Here is a 22,894-nt window from a genome sequence, read left to right as displayed (position 1 = left end):
TTTTAATGATTCCAAGACTAGAGGTCACCCTTAAGTTCTTCAGCTGTCAGGGCGAATAGGCTGGTCATGAACTCATATCTCTGACCCCAGAACTGTATGCACATTTCAGGTTAGCTTCAGAGAAGCCAAGCACAGCAGGAAATGACCTAACCTTGGCTGTGCTGTTAGATGTTTACTCCTGGTCTTAGCACCACTTTGAAAACTTGTTGGGCTAATGAGCTGAGCTTTTGGGAGACCTTTGAGAATTGGCAGCCATTTTCCCAGTACTTCTGTCAAGTAGTGGTTATTTTTCTTCTACATCCTAGAATTAAGCAAACTCTTTACATTCCAAGGGTGAAAGGTGGGAGGGCAAGGTCTCTTTCCTTCAACGTGTGTACATTAACCTGATAGCTTGAATGTCCCTGTTTCACAGAAAAGCCAAGTGAGCCCAGGAAAATTGAAGATAGACAATTCTGTAATGCTGTCTCTCAGTCCTGTGGAAACAATTTGGTTAGGCTTTTAAGCCAATACTCTCTGTTTTGTTTGGAGTTTAACCATTAAACAGGTTTCTTGTTAAATAACAGTTGAGTAACACAGTATAGCATTTAAGGGTGTGAGTCCTAGTATTACTCTACTTGAATAAATAGTGCTTAGGGCTTTTCTAACTCTGATAATAGCTACAAGTTTGACTTCTGCAGTCTATGAAATAGGTATAATGTAAACATTATGTCTGCTGTTTGCAGATGTAGAATATGAATATTGTGTAGAACATAGTCTGTATTTAAAGGCTAGAAATGTTTCCTCTGTAAGTACTTTATCCATAGATACTTAATGGATACTTAGAAGAACCAGTAATATACTATCAGGATAATTCTATATTTTTGCCTACACAATTTCCAAATATTTCCTAAGAAAATGAAAAGTTGGTTTATTTTTTATTATAGCCCAAAGGTGAGATGTCTGATTTTTATCCCCATAGTGCCTATGGTCACCTTTTAATTTATAGAAAGCTGAAAGTCTGAAGAAAGATACATATGGAATTTCAAATAAGAATGGGTAACTCATCCTTTTTAAAGGGGAAAGGGAACTTGCTCACTACTTGCCTCTGTTTTATGTTACACAGATCATGTATATTCAAATCTAGGTTTATGAAATGGAGCTAGAACAATGACAACTTTAAAAGAAGAAAGTCAAGAGATTGTGGTATGCCACATACACACCCAGCTGGAACAGGAATTCTTGCTAAAGCTTAGATTTCATTTCTTTGTTAGAAAGAGAGTGAAAGTTTGTACTGTTTTGTTGTAGTGCTTGTTGTTTTGTGAAAGATTCTCATGTGAAAGGCCCACTTTGACCTTGAGTCTCCTATGTAACTAAAAATGGCCCTAAACTCCTGATCCCTCTGTCTCCACCTACCATGCATGGGAATTATAGGTGTGGGCCACACAAACAACACTTCAAGTCAAGGAGGTTAAACATACTGCATATCACATGAAGAATGAAACAGGAGTATATCTTTTTATTTTTTTTTACAGTATTTCTTCTATAGCCCTGGAATCCATAAAGGGTTACTGTTAGAATACTGTAGAGCATGAAGAAGAAAATTGTAAAACCAGATGCAACTTCTCCTTTGTAGCTTTCCTCTCTATGTAGTTCATTCCAAAGAATGAGCAGAGACAGGCATATGAATGTTACTTTGACAGTAGTAGTATTAAAACTAAGCAGGCAGTGGTGGCACACGCCTTTAATCCCAGCACTTGGGAGGCAGAGGCAGGCAGATTTCTGAGTTCAAGGCCAGCCTGGTCTACAGAGTGAGTTCCAGGACAGCCAGGACTATACAAAGAAACTCTGTCTCAAACAAAACAAAACAAAACAAAACGAAAATCTAAAGTGTTTGTATTCAAAGTCACGGTTGTCTACATGTGCTGCTATATTCACAGTTGTCAGCTGTAATGTAATATGAGTTAATACTGCTACATTCCAAAAACCCTTATATTAAAGCAGTAGATTGATAAAAAAAGACATAAGATTGTATGTAGATTATGTATCTCACTAGCAATGATGTAAAAAATAAATCAATTAGAAAATATTCTGAAGAATATAGCAGTGTATATTTTGTTTGGGAATTTCACCATGAACATGGTGTAGTTTGATGAAATCCACACTCCATCCACTCCCTTCAATAAATCCCCTAATCCCATAATCACTTTTATACTTTACATTCTAAAGTTCACTTGCTCTCTCTTTCTTTCATGTTCTCTCTCTCTCCCTCTATCTCTCTCTTTCTCTCTCCCTCTGTCCCTTCCTCCATACCTTCCCTCCTCATTAGTTCTCTCTTGGAACTCACTGATTCTAATTTGTGCTTCTGATATATGTGTGGGTATGAGTAGTCTCTCAGGGGCTGTCTTTCTGAGGAATCCTGACTCTCTTTCCCAAAATAGCCATCATTGGCAAGTATCCCCTCAGTTAGTCGTGAGATTTTATAGCTTTCTGCTTTAAGATAAAAAGACAAATACTCTGACAGAAATGATATAACTTAGGACAACCACCCCCCTCCCCCCCAAAAAAGGAACAAGGAAGCCAAAAAACATGTGAAAAGGACAGAAGTATAATGGCAGTGTGTGTTATAAAACTGAAAGGAAGAAGGAAGATTCAGGTCTGAGGTCAGTGGGGCACTGTGTTCTTCTCTGGACTTTTCTAAGACTCTAGTATATATGAACCTCATGAAAATATTTAGCATTCCTTTCTGTTTAAAGGACAAAACTTGTAATCATGTTGGCCTATAAAGTGTTTTTCAGCTTAGCAAATTCAATTTGAAAATGTACTAGAGAAATGTGATCTTTAGCCTCTGCAAGCAAATAAAAACTAGAAGGAAATATTCACTGAACATCTAGTGGATATGATCATAGACATGATGTAGTTCATGCTAGATATTATTTGTGAATGTTAAACATAAAATTATTATCTAGGAGTTGAAGGCGTAGTTTCTGATTATCCTTCTTTTTAAGTAGCATATAATTAGTATTATATGATCACTATCTTGTCCAGAATGGAAAGAGCTGACTATATAGTAATAATTTTGAATTTGTCAGACCAAAGAGTCACAATTATAAACTACACAAAACACTATATCCTTCTTAATTTTTTTTTCCAGAGTACACATGTAGAATACACTCAGAGGAGATTTTTTGAGCACTGTCCATCACATATTTTATCTCACTCACAGTAACTTGTTACCATAGCAAATCTTTAAATTAGGAGATTTATGAATGGTACTTGGACAGCATGGAATAATCCATAATTGAATAAGTTTGGTGCTGAATTACAGTTGACAGGCTGACAAATTCTATCTGTCTGTCTGTCTGTCTGTCTTTCTGTCTATCTATCATCTATCTACCACTACACTGGCTAATGCATACACTGCTACAGAAAGTAGAACTGATGCTATACATTTACCCCTTATCTGTATGTGTTATATAGGTTTTTAAATTTATATAATTTGGTCTCAATTATTTTTTCTATTTATAATCCTCCTGCTTCTTCCTTAACTGAAGCAAAAGATTGTATCTTCCTTAATATCAATGCTTACTTATTTTAGTTAACCAAATAGTGTTGTTTTAATATGCATATTATATATCTTTCTTTTCTTTATTTTGATTGTGTGTGTGTGTGTGCTTTATGTATGCATATTCATGAAACTTAGGACTTCCCATTTTGGTTACATTTTATGGACATGTATCTAGCCATCTACCATGCCTCCTTCATCCTCTGTGTGTAACACTGAGGTTAGAGCACAGATATGCCACGAAAAGTTTCTTGAAGGGCTCTGGGGTATAAACACTTGTCCTCATTCTTACCCAGTTAAATTTACTTACTGAACATTTCCCATCTCTCAAAGCTTATTATAATAAAAGGATACAAGCTCCTTGCACTTAAATGCATAATTCAACAGGACTCCATTTTTCCCTGTTAGACATGCACCATATACAAAATAATTCCTACACATTCAGTGTTTTTGGTTTACAAAGTATAGAAAAATCTTTTTTAATATAAGACTCAGAATTAGTGTGACCTGTTAACAATTTCCATTACAGAAATAGCATTCTTTTTTCATCTGATTTATCTTCAAACTTTACGGTATGATCTTTTCAATTTTCTGACTCCAAGAGTATTTAATTTTTTTTTCATCTTGATTTTCTGTTCTCAACCTTCATCTATTTAGCTATCACCAAAACAGCTTGTGAATGCTTGAAGATCATTTCTCTTAGCATTCCTTGTTATGGAAGAACATGTACCATTGTCTGTTGCATACTAGAAGGAATACTTAGGGTGCTTTAAGTTTCAAATTCATAGGATAGATATACAGAAACAATGATACTCATGAAGAAAGATGAACTACAAATGCTACTTTAACCCAGCAATTCATTCTTATACTATTAATTTCTTCCCTCTCTAGGGTGATCAGTAAGAATAAATGTGTATTAATTTTGTGTAAAATGAACCCTTTTCTTCGTTGTAATTGATAATTTTAAGTATGCATAAAACTTAAGGCAATTAATCAAAACTATAGTAGGTTGAAGAGGATCAACCATTCACCAAGTAATTCACAACTCTTTCCTTTTGTTTTTTATGCACATTAGCAGAATGATAGTTTCCTTGAAAGTCACCATGAGGTTTCATAAATTTAATGTACATTTGCTTATCTGTTTTGTAGGTCTCCTTAGATGGAATGTCATAAACCAGAAACTTCCAAAGCATCAATGTGTAGATTACCGTCACTGCACTAAAACAGAAATCTCAGTGGTCACAGACACCTGTCAACCCTGGATCCCACCACTCTACATTAAGTACTGGAGTATTTATTACTCTTCTGTAGGAGGAAGCCTTTGCCAATGCTTACAAGGAACTCTTTATACCTGCTTCTCTGGATCCTGTTTGATGGAGGTCTCCTAACACCACTTCAGCCGCAGCCACAACGGACTTTAGCCACAGAACCAACAGAAAATGTTATCCACCTTCCAGGGAGACGATCCCATTTCCAACGAGTTAAACGTGGCTGGGTATGGAATCAGTTTTTTGTGCTGGAAGAATACATGGGATCCGAACCTCAGTATGTGGGAAAGGTAATGCCATGTTTCTTTTGACAACCACTTAATAGGAAAGGGGAGTAAAGATTGTGTAATGTGTGTGGATGGTTTGCACAAGAGTTGAACAAACCAGTGACTAGACCACTGTAATTGACATCCAACAGACTTGGTTTCTCTTCCTGACTCTGGCCTGGGTAAGCCTTGTAATATCGGTTTCCTCTCTTTGCTTCTATTTTCAAATTCCCCCGTTGTTTTGATGAAAGAGTTGTTTATATTTTGAGGACAAAAATTTAAAATGTTTCCATTGTTGAGGACAAGAATTTAAAATGCTTAAACTACATTTAAAATATGGGCATAGTATGGTGTATTATTGTTCAGAGACAGTCTGTAATTTCTGTACATTTCCGGGATTAAGGGCAAATCTCCAGTCATAAATACTATAATTGGTATTCTTAATGCTTTTCCTTTAAAATGTGACATATTAAATGAGTTTATTTTTAATATGTTTGTAGTGTCTTGCTTATGTTTCAGCAATAGTTCTCTAACCTTGCTTGCTTATTTATTTATTTATTTATTTATTTATTTATTTATTTATTTATTTATTTATTGTATCTGTACCTCGGTCTTAACATAAGTACCAAAAAATATATGTAGTAATTTGAAAACACTTTGGGTGAGTCTATTGCCTCTGTCCACTGTAGGTTCCAGGATCAAACACAGCTTACCTTGTTTGGCATCATTCTTGTTATAACCTCTCGGACTTGTTTGTACAGTACTTCTTTTTATTGACTTTTTTTTTTTTGGGGGGGGGTCCAGGAAAAATTTTACTAGAGTTTAAAAGAAAAATACCCTAAGGCAAACAAGCAGTAAATTTTATCAGCTGTGTGGTTGCCTAGAAGAGTAGAGGAGAAAAGATAAGAAAAATAATAAAGATAAACAAACCCGAGCAACACAACAGAAAGTGTCATGCCTTTTGCGCTGGTGACATAGCAGTCTGCTACATGGCAACAAATCGTCACATGCCTTTAGTGAAGAGTGTGGAAGCCTGAAGTAACAGAGAAAGGCTTGCTATGCTCTAAACAGCACTGGCAAGAAGAGACAGGAAGTGGAAATAAATAAATAAATAAATAAATAAATAAATAAATAAATAGATAGATAAATCAAAAACAAAACAAATTGCCTCATACCTTCTGAGAAAAGTGGGAAAACTTATTTAAATTTTATTTATACATAGATCTAATTATGGGGACTGACCTAGGGGACATAATTAGCATATCTACCTCCCTATCATGTCTTATGTTAAAGACTTCTTTCCTACAGATGTTCCTGCCATCCTGAGGTGTAGTTCATAGTCCCATTTTTGAATTGTTTTCTAGCAAAATAGAATATTAGGTCTTCAACCCTGCTGGAGACTCAGTTTTGATTAATGAAACTTTATTGATCTTTAAAATCCCTGCTTAATAAGAAATAACTCTAAAATACTTTATGAGTTTGGAAAAATGTATACAAGACAATTTTACCAAAAAGTCTAGTAACTGCATAAATATTTCTTTTTAGTTTTATGTGTTACAATTTTACCCATTTCAGAATATACAGAAAGTATTTTTTTTTTAAAAAAGAAACTTTCCATTAACTTTGATGGTGTGAATTTTTAAAGAAAACCTGTTATCATGATTTTAACTTCAATTAAAATATAATTACATTGCTTTTTTTCCCAACTCATATCTCATGGAGATGCTGTCCCTGACTTCATCTCAAATTTGTGGGTTCTTTCTCATTGGCTATTATTTATACACACAAACACACTAAAAACAAACACACACATGTATATAAATCTATAAATATATTGCTGCAACCTGCTGTTAGAAAGGAAGAACCTTAGTTTGAAATAAAACCACAAATAGAATTTGCAAGAAAAGCAACAGAGCAATTCAGAGCTAAGTATAGAATTAATCATGATAGTTGATTATTATTTACACTAAGCATTATGAAAACTCAGAAGCTGAGTAGACCATAAAAGATAGATGAATCAGGCAGTCAGACATTGAAGACCAAAGAGTCCAATTCAGAACAAGTTACTGTCAGTGCTTACATTAGCACTAACCACAAAATCTCTCTTATACACTTTTGAGGAAATATCTCTAAAATACACTACCTTGATTGTAGTGCTTATAGTTTCTGCCTCTCTGATCCCTCAATTGTATTATATAAACCTAACACTATATATCTCTATCTCTATCTCTATCTCTATCTCTATCTCTATCTCTATCTCTATCTCTAATCTATCTCTATAGAGATACCGATAGAGATATATAGATATATAGATATATAGATATATAGATATATAGATATATAGATATATAGATATACAGATATACAGATATACAGATATATAGATATACAGATATATAGATGATATATAGATATATAGATAATATATAGATATATAGATATATAGATGATATATAGATATATAGATGATATATAGATATATAGATATATAGATGATATATAAATATATAGATATATAGGTATATAGATATATAGATATATGTGTGTGCATATATATATATGTGAGAATTCTATGTTGCTTATCTATTTAATCATTTAATAGAATTAGAAATCCAGAGTAATGACAAAAGAGTATATCTTTCCAACTCTACTCACAGACATTAACTACTATAGCTCTGTATATGTATTCTGACATTGCCTGAAATTTCCATCATAGTGTTTGTTTTTGACTAAGTCACATATATAGACTTAAATATGAGAACTGTAGGTGATAAATTAAAAATTGTTAGACAAATTTTATGTTGTTCTTGTACAGTTTCATTTCTCCTTCCAATGAATACAAATAAAATGGTTCTAGGGATTTAGTTTTGAAAACTATTCCTTAATGTTTTAGAACTTTATCTTTGGAACTTTTATGAGAGTATGTAATTAAATGTTAGGCTGAATGATAAATTATTTATAAATATAGGATTTAAAGTGACTAGATTTAATATCTAATCTATTGCACCCAAATATTACCATTTTCTCTTGCTATGTGACCTCACATTGGTAACGGTTACACATAGTTCTCATGCCAAGATGCACTTCTAATGTAATGAAACAATAGTTATCAGGATTTCTTTTTCATAAGAAAACTAATTAAAGTTTAAATAACTCTATGTTGATGGTTCTGGATTTGGGAATAGAATTATGACAACACAGAGACAAATCAAGGCATTTTATGCATTGTGTAGACACACATAAATATACTTACATTCCTTTCTTTCTAAATCAGCTTTGAGATTGCTTAGAAAAAGATTAATTAGTTTAAAAAAATACAGAATTGGAGACCAAGGAAAGTAGAAAGCTGAGAAAGACCAAGCAGATGAATGCCATCAAAGTTTGAGATTCTATTTCTCTTTAGGAAAGCAAAAGAAAAATAAAATCATTAGATGTCTTCTATTGGAAATCACATCTTAGGAGAGGTAATAAGCTTAATTTATCTATACCCACAAATTGCCTTGCACAATCTAGTTAAGTGAAAGGCTGGCATCATTTAGCTACCATAAAAAATATGCATTGGTAATTTTAGATTTTAGTATTGGAAGATACTAAGGTTGGCACCTATTCAAGGACAATCATATTATAGCATTGCTTATGATCAATATTAGTGTATCTCTATTTGAAGAAAATGGAGGAATATCCAATGAAAATGACAGACCTTTCCTCAAAATAAGGTTTTGATTTAGTAAAATACTCAGGATGAATCTAAGATTGCTTTTTGAAATTTAATATATACTTTAACTGAAAATACAATCTGGGGTTTTATCATTTAAAGCACAAGGAAAAAAGAAAGAAAAGTAGTAAAATCAAGAAAATATGAACATATGCACATTAACCCATAATTACTTGGACTTGCACAAGTCGAAGTAACTGCATGTCTATAAAACTGTTTTGACAGAGCCTTGGCTTATGCTTCTAGAAAATACCGATCATTTATTTTTACAGAAATTACTGACTTGTCATTTTAACACCTGGATGGATTGGAACAAACAGTATTTCTTCAAATTTTATTTTCTAAATGAAATATATAAAATCAAATCACATGTAGATTATGCTTTCTGATCTGTCACCTTTTTCTAAAATATTGTAGATATAGAATTCATTATCGCTTGAGACAATGTTAAGTCATGTGAGGATAAATGGAAATTCGAAGGTCCCCAGGTTGTAATTATAATAGGTAAATTTACTAAACGCTTCCTTTGGGCACTGTTTTAATTGCTTTACATAGATAAACTTGCATAACCTTCAAATTAGAATTATGAAGATTTTTATTAGTATATGCATTTTAAACATAAAAAAACAAGGCTTGAAAAATCAAGTAATGTCAAGAGACATGAAATTATAAAACTTCTGTATTAAGCCAAATTATCAAGTTTCATTGCAGTAGAAAATATTTTTTCTCAAGTGCTAAAATTTTAATAATTTTCTGTCTTAGTACAATGGACAGATTTTTTGAAATTGTTTTTATAATGAAAAAGATGTATTTAGATTGTCAACAGGAGATGAGGCATTAAAAACAGAGAGAGGATAATACAAAAGAATAGGGAGAGGTAAGTTACTCTAAAAATTTTTCAAAGAAGCAATAAGGAAACATCGTAGCATGTTTATTAAAATAGTTGTATTGCATATATAATTATATGTGCATACGTATATAAACTGATTTTAATAGAATTATGGAACATGGGTTCCAGTGTGCTTTCCAAGAGCAAAACCCCCAGAATATTCAAGAATTCAAGAAAGGCTTCACAGATGTGAAAGAACATGAGACGAGTCTTGAGTATTTATTTATTTATTTATTTATTTATTTGCAAAGGGTAGACTATGAGAAGTTTCTGTAAGACCTGAGCCTTGAAAGACCACACTGAATATAAGAAACCATATTTTTGGCTGTCTTAGATTATAAACCTAATTTTTAAAAATATGAAATAACAGATCATAAAGATGTTCAATTTTGACATATAGGTAAATAGTATTGTACTCAAAAGAATTATACTTGGAGTATCAGTATAGATAAAATATCATTTAAACTTAAGATTTAACAACATAGTAAATGTACCTAATATGACACAGCTATTCTATGTACAAGATCAGATATAGTAGCCTTTGCCCCAGAATACTATGCAAATTACTTGGGTATAATTTACACTTTCCAGTAACAAACAACAAAGGCTTATGAGGATGCAGAGAAAAGTGTATCCTTCTTCACAATTGATGGAATTTCAAACTGGTAATGTCAATGTAAACATCACTGAGAATAACTCCCAAAAAGCCAAAAATAGAACTTATAATATATAGCTATAAACAGTTATAATATTCCTGATATGTGCCCCAAAGACCCAGTGTCCTACTGCAGAGATACTTGTTCAGCATTGTTGATTGCTACTTTATTCATAGCAGCTGGGAAGTGGAAACAACCTTCAACTGACAAATAGGTAGTGAAAATGTGGTATTTATTCACAATGGAATTATACTAAGAGTAATAAAAATAAAATTTATACTTAGATAGGCCTCAAAACTATTATATAGAGTGAGTTAAACCAGACTCAGACAGAAACACAAGCACTGCATGTTGTTTCTTATTATGCATCATAGGAGGACGAATGGAGGCTGAAGAATCTCTAGACAGCAGACCAGTAGATCACATCTACTATGAATGGGGGAAGGGCCAAAAACAACAGGAGATGGGGCATTAAAAGCAGAAAGAGGATAATATAAAAAAAAAAAGGGAGAGATAAATTACTCTAAAGATTTTTGAAAAAAGCAATAGGAAAACATTCATCTCATGTTTATTTAAAAATAGTTATATTGCATATATAATTATATGTACATACTTACATAAGCTTATTTTAATAGAATTATGAAACATGAAGTCCAGTGTGCTTTCCAAGGGGGGGGGGGAACCCAGTGATAAACATAAGAAAATTCCCTTGGGGTTGTTCATCAGAGGAGTCAAAGAGACTCCAAAAACAGTGTAAACTATTGGCACTGCTCCCTCAGAGCTTGAAGGTAAGATCTTACTGCCTAAAACACCACACTTGACAGACACTGGACTTGAAGGAATTGAGCTGAATCTGATCTGGAAATGTCCTCCCTGAAAATGAGTTCACATAATGTAAAAAGATGCTATGAAAGCTACCAGGAGAGAAAATCATTTAATAATTCTGCCAACATATAAAGCCTATGGACCACAGCAATGACCAGAACCACAAAATTATCTCCAATAGTGCTACTGAGGCACGTTTATCTTGGGGGTAACCAAAATCAGTGTTATAGGGATAAAGCATTCCCAATAGGAGGGAATTAATGTCTGGTACTTTAAACCTAGAACACTGACTACTTATTTCTAGAAATGTCATGGACTTTAAAGAATAGCCTTCCTAAATGATTATAATTTCTAACTGCAATCTATTATCCAAGTTTTCATTCTGTATCTTTATACCTAATGATAAATGCAGCCTTTGCCTCTTTTTAAAGACGTTTCTTTTGCAGCAGCAGGTGGATACTATTATAGTTATTATATTGTAACTAATAAAATTTTAGAGAAAAATGACAATGTTTTGTTCAAATCCAATGGATTCATCTACAAGGCCATCTGTACACCCAAGGTTTAGGGAGCACAACAAAACTAAAGATAGAAAAATAGTAAGAGCAGAGAGTCAGGAACTATGCTTCAAGATAGCTTGTTTTATATATGTCAGGGATATATATATATATATATATAATCTCTCAACAATATTTTCTAAACAAAACCCATACAATTAGACCAATTGATATATAAACATTGATTGGAGAAATTTCATAATATCCCATCCTTGGATGAAGAGCTAAAGAACACATTGCCTCCTGAGAAAGGAAGAACTAACCTTCCATAGAGATTATATCCTCCTTAAATTATCCAATCCCAGACAGCACCACTAAATGGAAGAGAAAGGGTATATAACAGGATATATAGCACTTTAGTTGATCATAATGTAATACTATGTCTACTCTATAGTTTGCTTGATCAAAAAAAAAAAACATAATATTCTGTAGTGGGACAGTTATGGATCTCTGTGTTAAACTTCCATTTACTGAAAAAAATGTTCGTGATGAAGTTGTGATGAGGAATGGGAGATGCTGTGGATATCAAGATAAAAACTCAGTGCACAGCCTAAGGCACACTTTGTGCAGAACTACCTCTCCTGGGTAAGTGTAACTTGCGTCTCTTTATAGCAAAATGGAGGCCATTACAGAAAACCACAAATGTAGAGATTAACAGCCCCAACAGAAAAAAATGTATCACAGCTATTGCAACTATGACTAGGGGACATAGGGGCAGATGTAGTAGAAAGACAGAAGCTAGAAAGAACCCAGATGTCCTTCAACAGAGGAATGGATACAAAAAGTGTGGTACATTTACACAATGGGGTACTACTCAGGTATTAAAAATAATGAATTCGAGAAATTCTTAGGTAAATGGATGGAACTAGAAAATATCATCCTGAGTGAGGTAACCCAATCACAAAAGAGCACACATGGTATTTACTCACCAATATGGGGATATTAGACTGAAATCTTGAATTAGCCAAGATTCTACTAACTGACCATATGAAGCTCATGAGGAAGAAAGACCAAGTGTGGATGCCTCAGTCCTTCTTGGAAGGAGTGACAGAATGCTCAAGGGAGCAAATAAGGCGACAAAGTGTGGGGCAGAAAGTCAAGGAGGGGCCGTCGGGAGACCACTTTACCTTGATATCCGTCCCATGTGCAGTCACCAAAGATAGACGCCTATATGGATGTCACAAAGTGCATGCTGACAGAAGCTACATGTAGCTTTCTCCTCGGAGGTCTGCCAGAGTCTGACATATGCAGAGGCAGATGCTCGCAGCTACCTATTGATCTGATCAAGGGTTCCCAATGGAGAAGTTAGAGGACTGAAGGAGCTGAAAGGGTTGGTGGCCCCAAGAGGAGAACAACAGTGCCAGCCAACCAGAGCTCCCCAGGGTCTAAACCACCAGCCTGGGAGCAGAAAGGGAGGCACCCATGACTTCAGCTGTATACTTAGGGGAGGATGGCCTTGTTGGGCATGGGCGGGAGAGGAGATCCTTGGTCCCAGGAAGGCTGAACACTGTGTGGGGAGGAATTCGAGTGTAGGGAGGAGGGATTGGGGGTAGGTGGAGGCATACCCTTGTGGAGGCAGAAGGGTGGGTGGGATAGGGGGTTCCTGGGTGGTGGGAGAAATGGGATGAGGGGATGAATCTGAAATGTATTTTAAAAAATAAATAAAATAAAATAAAATAAAATAAAATAAAATAAAATAAAATAAATGTTATAGGGCAGTTTCTCTTAGGAATGCCCGTGCAAACAAGACTAGGATGCCAATACTGATGGACATGTTACCGTGGAAAAGGGAAAATTTCAATTAGTCCTACCTTTACACAAGAACTAGTAACTTAAGGAAAAGGAAAACTTCATCTCTGAAACCCCATTCACACAGACAGCAAAAAAAAAAAAAGGTTACGCACCGACACACACATGTACATGTACATGCACACACACACACACACACATACCTACATGCACACAGTCATGAATGGTAAGTACATTCCATGCCAATTTTTTGGTCAGACAGTATAACAAAGATCAGTATTATTTTAGCTGCGATATATCTCATCATTCTCCAGTGCCACTAGAGTTTGCAATGGTGTAGAAATCTTTTGACTATTTGCCACCTTTATATCACATCCTATTCATAAGTAAGCTATTAAAAGTATAGAATGCATGCTACTCTTTATTCTCCATATCCAATCAGCAAAACATTATCCATGTATGAGGTATCATGCTGTTTAAGAAGGGAAAATATGATCAACATGCCTGGGAATTCTATTATCGGAAAGAACTTGGGAATTAATACTCTCAAAAGAGAGGATAGTAGGTTTGCTCTCTTGGCCTAACAATCCAGAAGCAAACTGCTAATTTAGTTATTTTCCCACAGTACTAAATCATGCATTTTCTATATAAATAGCTTAAGCCAGGTACCAGGGGATATGCTAATTGCTCTAGCAATGAAATCACATCTGGTACAGTTGCTACAATTGGAGTCACCACCTGGTTAAGTTTATGATAATCCATTGTCATTATCCAAAACCCATCTGTCTTCTCCACAGGCCAAACAGGAGAGTTGAATGGGAATCTGATCGCTAGCCTCATGCCTTTCAAGTCCTTGTTGATAGCATTAATCATTGCAAGCCCTGTAGGAATTCAGCCATAATAATGGTTTGCACTTGACCTTTCTCAACATAGTAGCACTTGCTCTGTGAATCAGGCAAGCCATTTGGAGATTCTACCAGCCTCCAAGGCTATTTATTTCAATGGCAAATTTTAGATTGGAGAAATGACAAGACTATGAAGGGGTGGGAACAATAGGCACAGCCATGAAATAGACGAGTTAAGCTCTATTTATCACCTAAGCTCCGTGAGCTCCGTGCTCCTTATAGAACAGATTACAATTACGCTCTTTTATAATTAGTGGACCTTCATAGCCATTTTCAGTCACCCACACAGAGGATGACTTATTTTTGCTGCTGGTGGTGTACAGCTATACTACTAAAGGACTGCAGATCACTTACGAGAGATTTTGGAATGACTGAGAGGATAAATATGTAGATGTACAACGTGGTTCTTTCTCAAATGGTTCCACACATCATTTCATTCAAGGGGTTTTTGAGACTGAAAAGAAACCAAGTGCAGCAACTTTATGATGTTAGTGGTTCTGTATTTTAAGCGTTTGGTTAGTTTGTTTGCTTGTTTTCCTTCACATACACATTTCTAAGCTATATGAGTCAAATAAGAAATTAATGGAATTTGTTCTAGTTTTGGTGAATTTTAATATAAGCATTATATGTTAGCTTCTTCTGTCTTCTTCCTAGGAAATGCTTGATCACCTAGACAATGCCTTAGGTCTGAAATTCATAACATCCCCATTGTTCTTCTCATTAGTAACCTTTAAGGTGACAAGGTAAACCTCATTTTCACTTTGAGAATATTTCGTTTTGCTTTGTCATTCGGAGATCTAATTAATCATAACATATTCAAATTTCATAATGCAATGGCAGGCTGAAGTTGTACTGTATAGAAAAGCGATCACTTGAAAATTGGATTTCATCTGCAGAATATGTTTTCCACAATGATGGAGAAAAGTGTTTCCTGTGTCCCCTCCATAGATGGGTAAATAAGAAATATAAAAATTTCTCTGTAAATTTTACTTTCCTTAAACATTTCAATCCATTTTTTTTTCTGCCGTAAACCAAAGTAAGCTAGTATATTACATTCATTTTAATTGGGTAATGATTTATTCCATGCTTCGTTTAATGAAGAAAGTGAAAGGCCAGCATTTAAACTTTACCACCTACAGTATTAAACGCAGTTTCTGCTAACTGCGCCAGCACTAGTAGATTCATTTCATCATCTTTATTTTTGTTTCCCCACTATTGTACACTTGTAGTATCTTAATATGCCCATATGTATTCCCAAGATTTATATATATATATAAAATATATAAATATATAATATTTTATATATATATATATATATATATATATATATATATATATATATTAGAAAAAATAAAATGATTCTTTTGGTGCCTTCTCATGAATGGCATATTGCTAGGTGAAGACCTGTAGCTGCGAACTGGGTCATAACTCCACTAACAGAACTAGAATCAGAGAAGTAGTGAGGTGGAAATCAGCAGTCCTGCCAATAAACTGCTTGAGGGGAAGCGATTACCACTCTCTTAGGCAAAGTGGGTTAATTTCTCCATGTGAAGAACAGAGGTTAGTTTTACTGGGAGAGAAGCCTCATCAGACTTAAGGAACTCAATGTTCTCAGATTCACTGGTCTCTCCTCTCAGCCTCACTCTAAGTCCCAATTCCCCTCAGGCATAGCTCTTCTTCTTTGTAGGAAGACACTGCAAAGTTGAAAACTCAATTTGCATTTCTGTTTAACCACTAAGGATCACATTAGAATTGTGGTGGTTTTGTTTTCTTCTTGGTTTTGGATTTCCAGCGTGTGTGTGTGTGTGTGTGTGTGTGTGTGTGTGTGTGTGTGTGTGTGTAATAATGAGGAATTTTTTCAAATGAAAAAATTCCTTTGCAGGTTGTAGATGATTGTTGAGCTGGAAACCAATTTCCTCAGTGTATCATATTTTTTTCTTTGATTTACCATGTGAATTTTAAGTCACTCAGTTTTACTATAATTTCTAGTTTAAGAAATGTGCTTTAGAGATATTATGTAGATGGCTGTTTTGACCCTTACCTTTGAAACTTGAGTAAGATTGTCTTGATGGGGCTGCTACTTTACCCTGTCTGCAAATTCTGAATGTCACCTAGGATGTGACTCAGACAAAACAGATGCTTAAATATAACAACAGCAGAAAACTAGTTTCAGAAACTCAGACACAATTCAGAATCTTATACTCAATTCCATTTCTCTAAAAACTTATTTATAACAATACCTGGGAAGTCAGGATACTTCACAAAATGAGAATGTATAGTGTGTGTGTGTGTGTGTGTGTGTGTGTGTGTGTGAGAGAGAGAGAGAGAGAGAGAGAGAGAGAGAGAGAGAGAGAACAAAATAAAAGGCATAGGTTAAAAGCCCAGAAAAAAAATTGTCTTCTGGTGCCATATATATTTTTTTTATTCTTACTTGGGAACAATCAACTTGTTTTATTTGATATTCCAACAGGTTAGATATGGGCAAGCCACATGAAGAAGGATAATTTCTTTAACTTAATCATATATACTGTCTTAATTCCACTAAAATGCAAAAATCTTAGAAACACACAAATTACTATCAGAGGAAACAATATATTCGGAGCAATGTAATTGACAAATATTTTAAGAAGAACAAGTCATATGAAATGACAGGACATATTATTAATCTGCTAGAAAAAAATTAATGTTCACTAATCACACTTAAAGAAATTTATGCTGGCAAATCAGCTCCCCTTTTGGGGATTCATAGTTTTAATCCTAAAATAATTGAAGGACATGAAATTGAAGCTCCAAAACAATTTTATTAGTGTTTTAAAGGCCACCCCATAGCTGGACATGGTGGTACACACCTTTAATGTAGGTACTCAGGAAGCAGAGGACCGTATGTCTCTATGGATTCAAGACCTGTGAAGTTTACATAGTGAGACACTAACTAAAAATAAATTTTTAAAATGAACTAAAATAACAACTATTTTGAAAACTGAACAAATTAACAAGGAACACTGAGGATAAAACTCCAAGGGTGGGCAGCAGAGCCAAGTCAGCATGGAGATGAGCCAAATGGCGTGCGCTGCGCCACACAGGGGGTAGGGAAGCCTTAGGGAAAGAAGAAGAAAGCTCAAAACGTTGGGGAAAGAAATAGAAACATGAAATGGAAACATTACACTTTTCTGGATATGTAATACAGGAAGGTAGGCAGACTTATGAAACCACAAGAATCAGAAGCCAAAAGAATCGGACCCTGTAAACTATTGTGTTAGAGATCAAGAACACTAAGAAGGAAAAGTACATCATCTCCTTAAAGGGAGATATAGATATAGATATAGATAGATATAGATATAGATATAGATATAGATATAGATATAGATATAGATATCATATTTTATTTACATTTCAAATGTCATCTATTATCATGTTATCCCCTTTCCCAGACACCCCCAACTCCCTATCCCATCTTCCCTCCCCCTGCTTCTGTGAGGGTTATTCCTCCACCCACCCACTCACCCACTCTGGCCTCTCTTACCTGGAATTCCCCTGCACTGGGACATCTCCCCTTCACAGGACCAAAAGCCTCTCCTCCCATTGATGCCTGACAAGAACATCCTTTGTTACATATGCAGCTGGAGGCATGTGTCCCTCCATGTGTACTCTTTGGTTGATGGTTTAGTCTTTGGGAGCTCTGGAGGGTCTGGTTGGTTGATATTGCTGTTCTTCCTATGGGGTTGCAAACCCCTTCAGCTCCTTCATTCCTTTAACTCCTCCATTGTGGACCCCATGTTCAGTCCAATGGTTGTCTGGGAGCATCTGCCTCTGTATATGTCAGGTTCTGGCAGAGCCTCTCAGGAGACAGCTATATTAGGCTCCTGTCATCATGCACTTATTGGTATCCACAATTGTGTCTCCTATCTCTTTAGCAGGGCTTAGGATGAGCCTACCTTTCTGGAGTGTCATCATGCCTTTGTAGGGCAGTTCCAAATGAGGGTCATTGATGTGTCCAAGGGAATGTTAGGTTTCAACATGGAGCAGTGGTTTTCATTCTATTGAGTGAGGGAAAAGGTTTTTGCTTTACTGCAACTGTGACAAAGGTGACCTTTAAAAAAAATTTAATTTAGAAAATTCAGCTTCAACAAGTATTTCTTATATAGCAGACGCTAAGATAACAGGAAGCAAAAGACAGTGATTTTCTTCACTCCGTATGGATTGCTTAAATGGTGTGGTGGAGACAAAAATGTACTAACATGGAGATGCCCACCAGTAAACAATGGACCGATGAACACTTATGCTTCCATGAGCTGCTCTATTGCTTGCAATATCCATCATGGTGACAGAGGAGAAAAGGAGGGTTTTTGTTTGTTTGATTTTTGGTGTGTTTGTTTTTAATTGATAGTAGTGGTGGAATTTTTGGCTCATATATTTAGAAGTGCAAGCTCTATTTTAATAGGGAAACCACATGGTGTGGCAGCAGTTAAAGTAGCTTGAATGTGAGATACAACTATTCACATCATAAAAGCAGGGAACAGCAAAAGCAAGCTGGACTGGTCTTCTGAAGGAGTGAGGCAGGGTGGGGCTAAACCTATAATGGCTTTTACATAGTGGCTTACTTTTGCCTACCAAGTGCTACTTCATTAAATTTTCACAGTCCACAAAATGACAACACAATCTGGAGAATAACCTTTGAAAACATGAGCTTGGATGAGACAATTCAGATGAAAATTATAGTAACTATCATTAAAAACTCTATTCATGAAACTTCTAAGCGTTGGGATTATAAATGTCTGCCATCATGCCTGAATAACTACTGTGATCTTTAAATGAGTGTGTAGTCTGTAAGTTTTTCCGTGAATACTAATGAAGAACATACACAGGAAGATATCACATGCAGAAAGTCACATGGAGACAGAAGCTCATTAGGATGGTTATAACTGTTTAACTAAGCTTCATATTGGTTAAAAATAAAACAGATGGACATTAGCTTACGATAATAGAAATGACCTTATTAAAATAGTTTGTCTTCTTGTATTCTTCTTTAAATGAACAGTTAATAATAGAAAGACAATTTTATAGCCATGACCTCAGCACAACAGGAAGGAAAATTAAATAAGAACTTATATTCGTCAAATTACAATCCAATTTTCAGGACTTGTTATTTTTTTTAACTGCAATCTGACTTTCTTGATTCCTCAGACATACTGTTTTTGAGGAGCTCACAATGTGGCTTCTATTGTTCATTTGCCTCTTAATGGATGAGCTCTTACCATCAGAGAGATGCCTGTTCATCAAAGATTCAAGGTTTATAATACCCACTCACTCTTCAGAGAAGAAAGAGGAGTGTGTCTCGAGCTCTGTCCAAAATGCTACACCACTGGCATTCAAATATAATGGTTTTGATAGAAATGAAAATTGATAGAATGTTCATTTAAACTTAAAATGAACAAAAGAGAAAACTTTGACATTTCTTGATTATTTCAAACCTCATTCTACCCCTGACTCCTACCTCACTTATGTACCTATGAAGCTTTGCAATATTATTAGAGTGTTCTAACAACAACAACAAAATCTTTTAATCTTTGCTGACGCCAAAAAGGCTTACTCTGTTTATCACAACATCACTAGTTACCTACTATTTCTGCAGAAAATATGAGAAAGAATCATTTTGGCCTCTGTTGTTCAGTCTTTGTAGATAAGCCTGACATTTAGGTAAATATCATGACTCTTAAACCTACATTTGAATTGTATGATCTATCTCAGTTTGAGACTATCCTTTAAGTAATTTTGTGTATGTCAGGAAAGTAATAAGTTTAAGTAGAAAACTGCTTGAGATTTAAACAAAATAATAACAGTATGCTTAATTTCCATTTAAATATGTGATTTGCATTTTATGCTATTTCATCTCTTCAACAACTTATGCTTTGCTACTAGCATGACAGCTATTTTATTATAGGTTTACCACAGTAGTTCAATATATTCTATGCCTTAATTGAGTTGCCAGAGCCATGAATGAAAATAAATACTTGTCACTAAATGTAACATTTCAAACAGAACTATGGAAAACATTAAGTTTGGGAATTGTAGTTTTTCTGTCTTTACATTTCTACTTTGCTATACTTATTCCCTATTCTTTTTCCATTTCACTAAGAGAATTAAAAAACGTAGTTACATCATTTTTTTCTTCTCCCTATACTTCCATATTACTGATAAATCTCTAGCTTCTGTTATTTAAAATCCAGAATAAATATTTTATTTCAAAGTCATATATTAGTTGGCTACATGAGAACAATTAAGCTTGAGTGAGTCAATTTATCTGGTGACTAAGACAGTGTGGTATCAGAATCACAGATTATTATTGGTAGTAAAGATGCTTTAAGTGCATTTGACACAATGTAAAAGGTACAGCTGACAGGCTCATGTCTCTATTTGCAAATTATCTGTAGCACATTGCAGATGAGCACATGATTTAGAAAATATTTCTCTAAAGTATTATGTGGGTTAAAAAATAAGATTGCTTTCTACATGCTGGTATTGTTGAAATTCTAGTGGTAAGAGGTAAGTCATGGGGTCTGGGGACATCCAGGAAAGCCCACTAGCACAAAAACAGAATATAAAGATATAGTAATGATTTAGTGAGATGACTAATAGTCATTGAATATCATTGAATGTATATGTTATAGTTATACCGCTCAGCCAAACACAAACGTATTTGAAAGACTGATTACCCTTGACTTTGAACCCTCTGAAAATGAAAGACATAATATCTTGGACCCTAAAGGATTGGAAGATATTTAAATAGGTTTCTATGCTAATGATCCATGACTAGTTTTTAATTTTACCAATAGTTAACCAAAATAATTATTCTATGGCACAGCATTTCTAATAAGATAGAATACTTGTATCATCCACAGACATTGACTAATGCCTTTGCATATATAATATAGAACAGTGCAATCAGCTTACAAGAGGCTTGAACACTCATTCTTTATTAAAGGGTGTAACTGGCCTTTAACATTGCTTCATATCTAACCATGATCAATAGTGTTTTCTTATGAATGATGAAGATAGGAGATGTCAAAGTCTAATTCACTATTTATAATATAACAGAAAAATGAAGTCTGTTTTAACTGCTGTAAGGAACAAAGAAGATTGACCAAAATGTATTCTAGTACATGCTTAGATGACTATTATATACTATCCTTGAAAATTCTTCCCTTAGTATTGGAAGAGGGCACTGGCTATCACTTACTAGAGAGTATGCATGAATTATCATTGTATAGAAAAGGAGTTTCTGATTATTCAAGCATGTGTTTTCTACACAAAAATTTCATAAAAATGTGCAATATATGAAAAATTACTTCCAATTTCATAATATACTTTGACTTCTCTACACAACAGTACAAGAAATTTATATAACTTCTTTCAAAAAGTGACTATCTTTGTAGGTAGTGAAAGGAGAATTTCCTCATTATTTTTTCATTGTTTTTCTACAGAACAAGGTATCATTTACATCCATTGTGTACCTTAGACTTAGATTACAAAAATAGAACTCAATATAAGAAAAATATATTTCAAATATATTTTTGGACAACAGTGATATTTCCCTACGTAAATTAAAAACCCTTAAATAAATATAGGTGCTCCTTTGTATAAACTGAACTTATTGAGTTAGAAAATATTAACTTAGCTTTTAGTTATCAAATCTGAATAACTACTCAGAATATAGCCTCACAATAATTCTGTTGATAGGTTAATGCATAGTTTAAATAGTGGAGCTATATTTTCCATCATAGACAATGAAGAAGTAAGGATATATGGAACAAAATTTCTTACTGTTTAGAATTGTTGAACGTTGAAATGATACAAGAAGTTTCAAAATATGTCTAGAAATTTATGATAGTTAGGCTTAATCACTGACCAAAAGAAAAGCAAGCTTGTAAGGCATGTTCCTTTTTTCAGGCAATTACAATGTGAATAGTAAAATGATATTCTCCCAGGACATGGTAATGATGAAAATACAAGTGGCTTTTTCATTGACCATGAATTCCTAGCATTAAAATGATGGGACTGTACTTATGGTGGCACCTACTTGCTAATTGTGATTCAAATATCTTTAAAGCCAACCTTCAAAAACTGGTGTGATAGTTTTAAGAACAATATATAAGAGGAAAATGTATACCTTAAGGCTTAAAAATCAATCATGAAAATGGCTAATTATTAATTATGCCACTCTGCCACTCTCAAGCAAAATTCTGTTTGGTGTAAACTTTTTGAGTATCAATCTGGGCAGCTTCAATACATGTCTTCTTTATTCAAGCTATGAGCATTATCACACAGTTCCTCAAACACTCTCAACTGTCACCAATGTTTTTGCAGATGTCTGCATCTTCAGTACTCTGTTGTACCAGAAGCAGCATATAGAAACTTAAAATAATTCAAAATGTGTGGAATATTTGGAGACGCATTCTTATGTATTAAAGAACAGCAACAACAATTGCTTTTTATGCATTTAAACATTTGCTTTAGAACATATTG

At 34.4% G+C, this 22,894-nt stretch overlaps 1 protein-coding gene across 1 annotated transcript in view; it reads left to right on the top strand.

Moving 5' to 3' along the window:
* The window catches only part of Cdh12 (cadherin 12), a 1,002,120-nt gene that overhangs the window by 702,448 nt on the left and 276,778 nt on the right, over window positions 1-22,894 (top strand). Inside the window, exon 4 of the mRNA XM_034523462.3 lies at window positions 4,691-5,099. Coding sequence (XP_034379353.1) covers window positions 4,869-5,099 — 231 coding nt within the window. The 5' untranslated portion in view covers window positions 4,691-4,868. The remainder of the gene's footprint in view (window positions 1-4,690; window positions 5,100-22,894) is intronic.

The sequence above is a fragment of the Arvicanthis niloticus genome, chromosome 19, assembly GCF_011762505.2.
Source record: "Arvicanthis niloticus isolate mArvNil1 chromosome 19, mArvNil1.pat.X, whole genome shotgun sequence".
In the NCBI taxonomy this organism is placed as follows: domain Eukaryota; kingdom Metazoa; phylum Chordata; class Mammalia; order Rodentia; family Muridae; genus Arvicanthis; species Arvicanthis niloticus.
The sequence above is the reverse complement of the archived record's forward strand: the minus strand, read 5'-3'. Positions and strand labels throughout refer to the sequence as shown.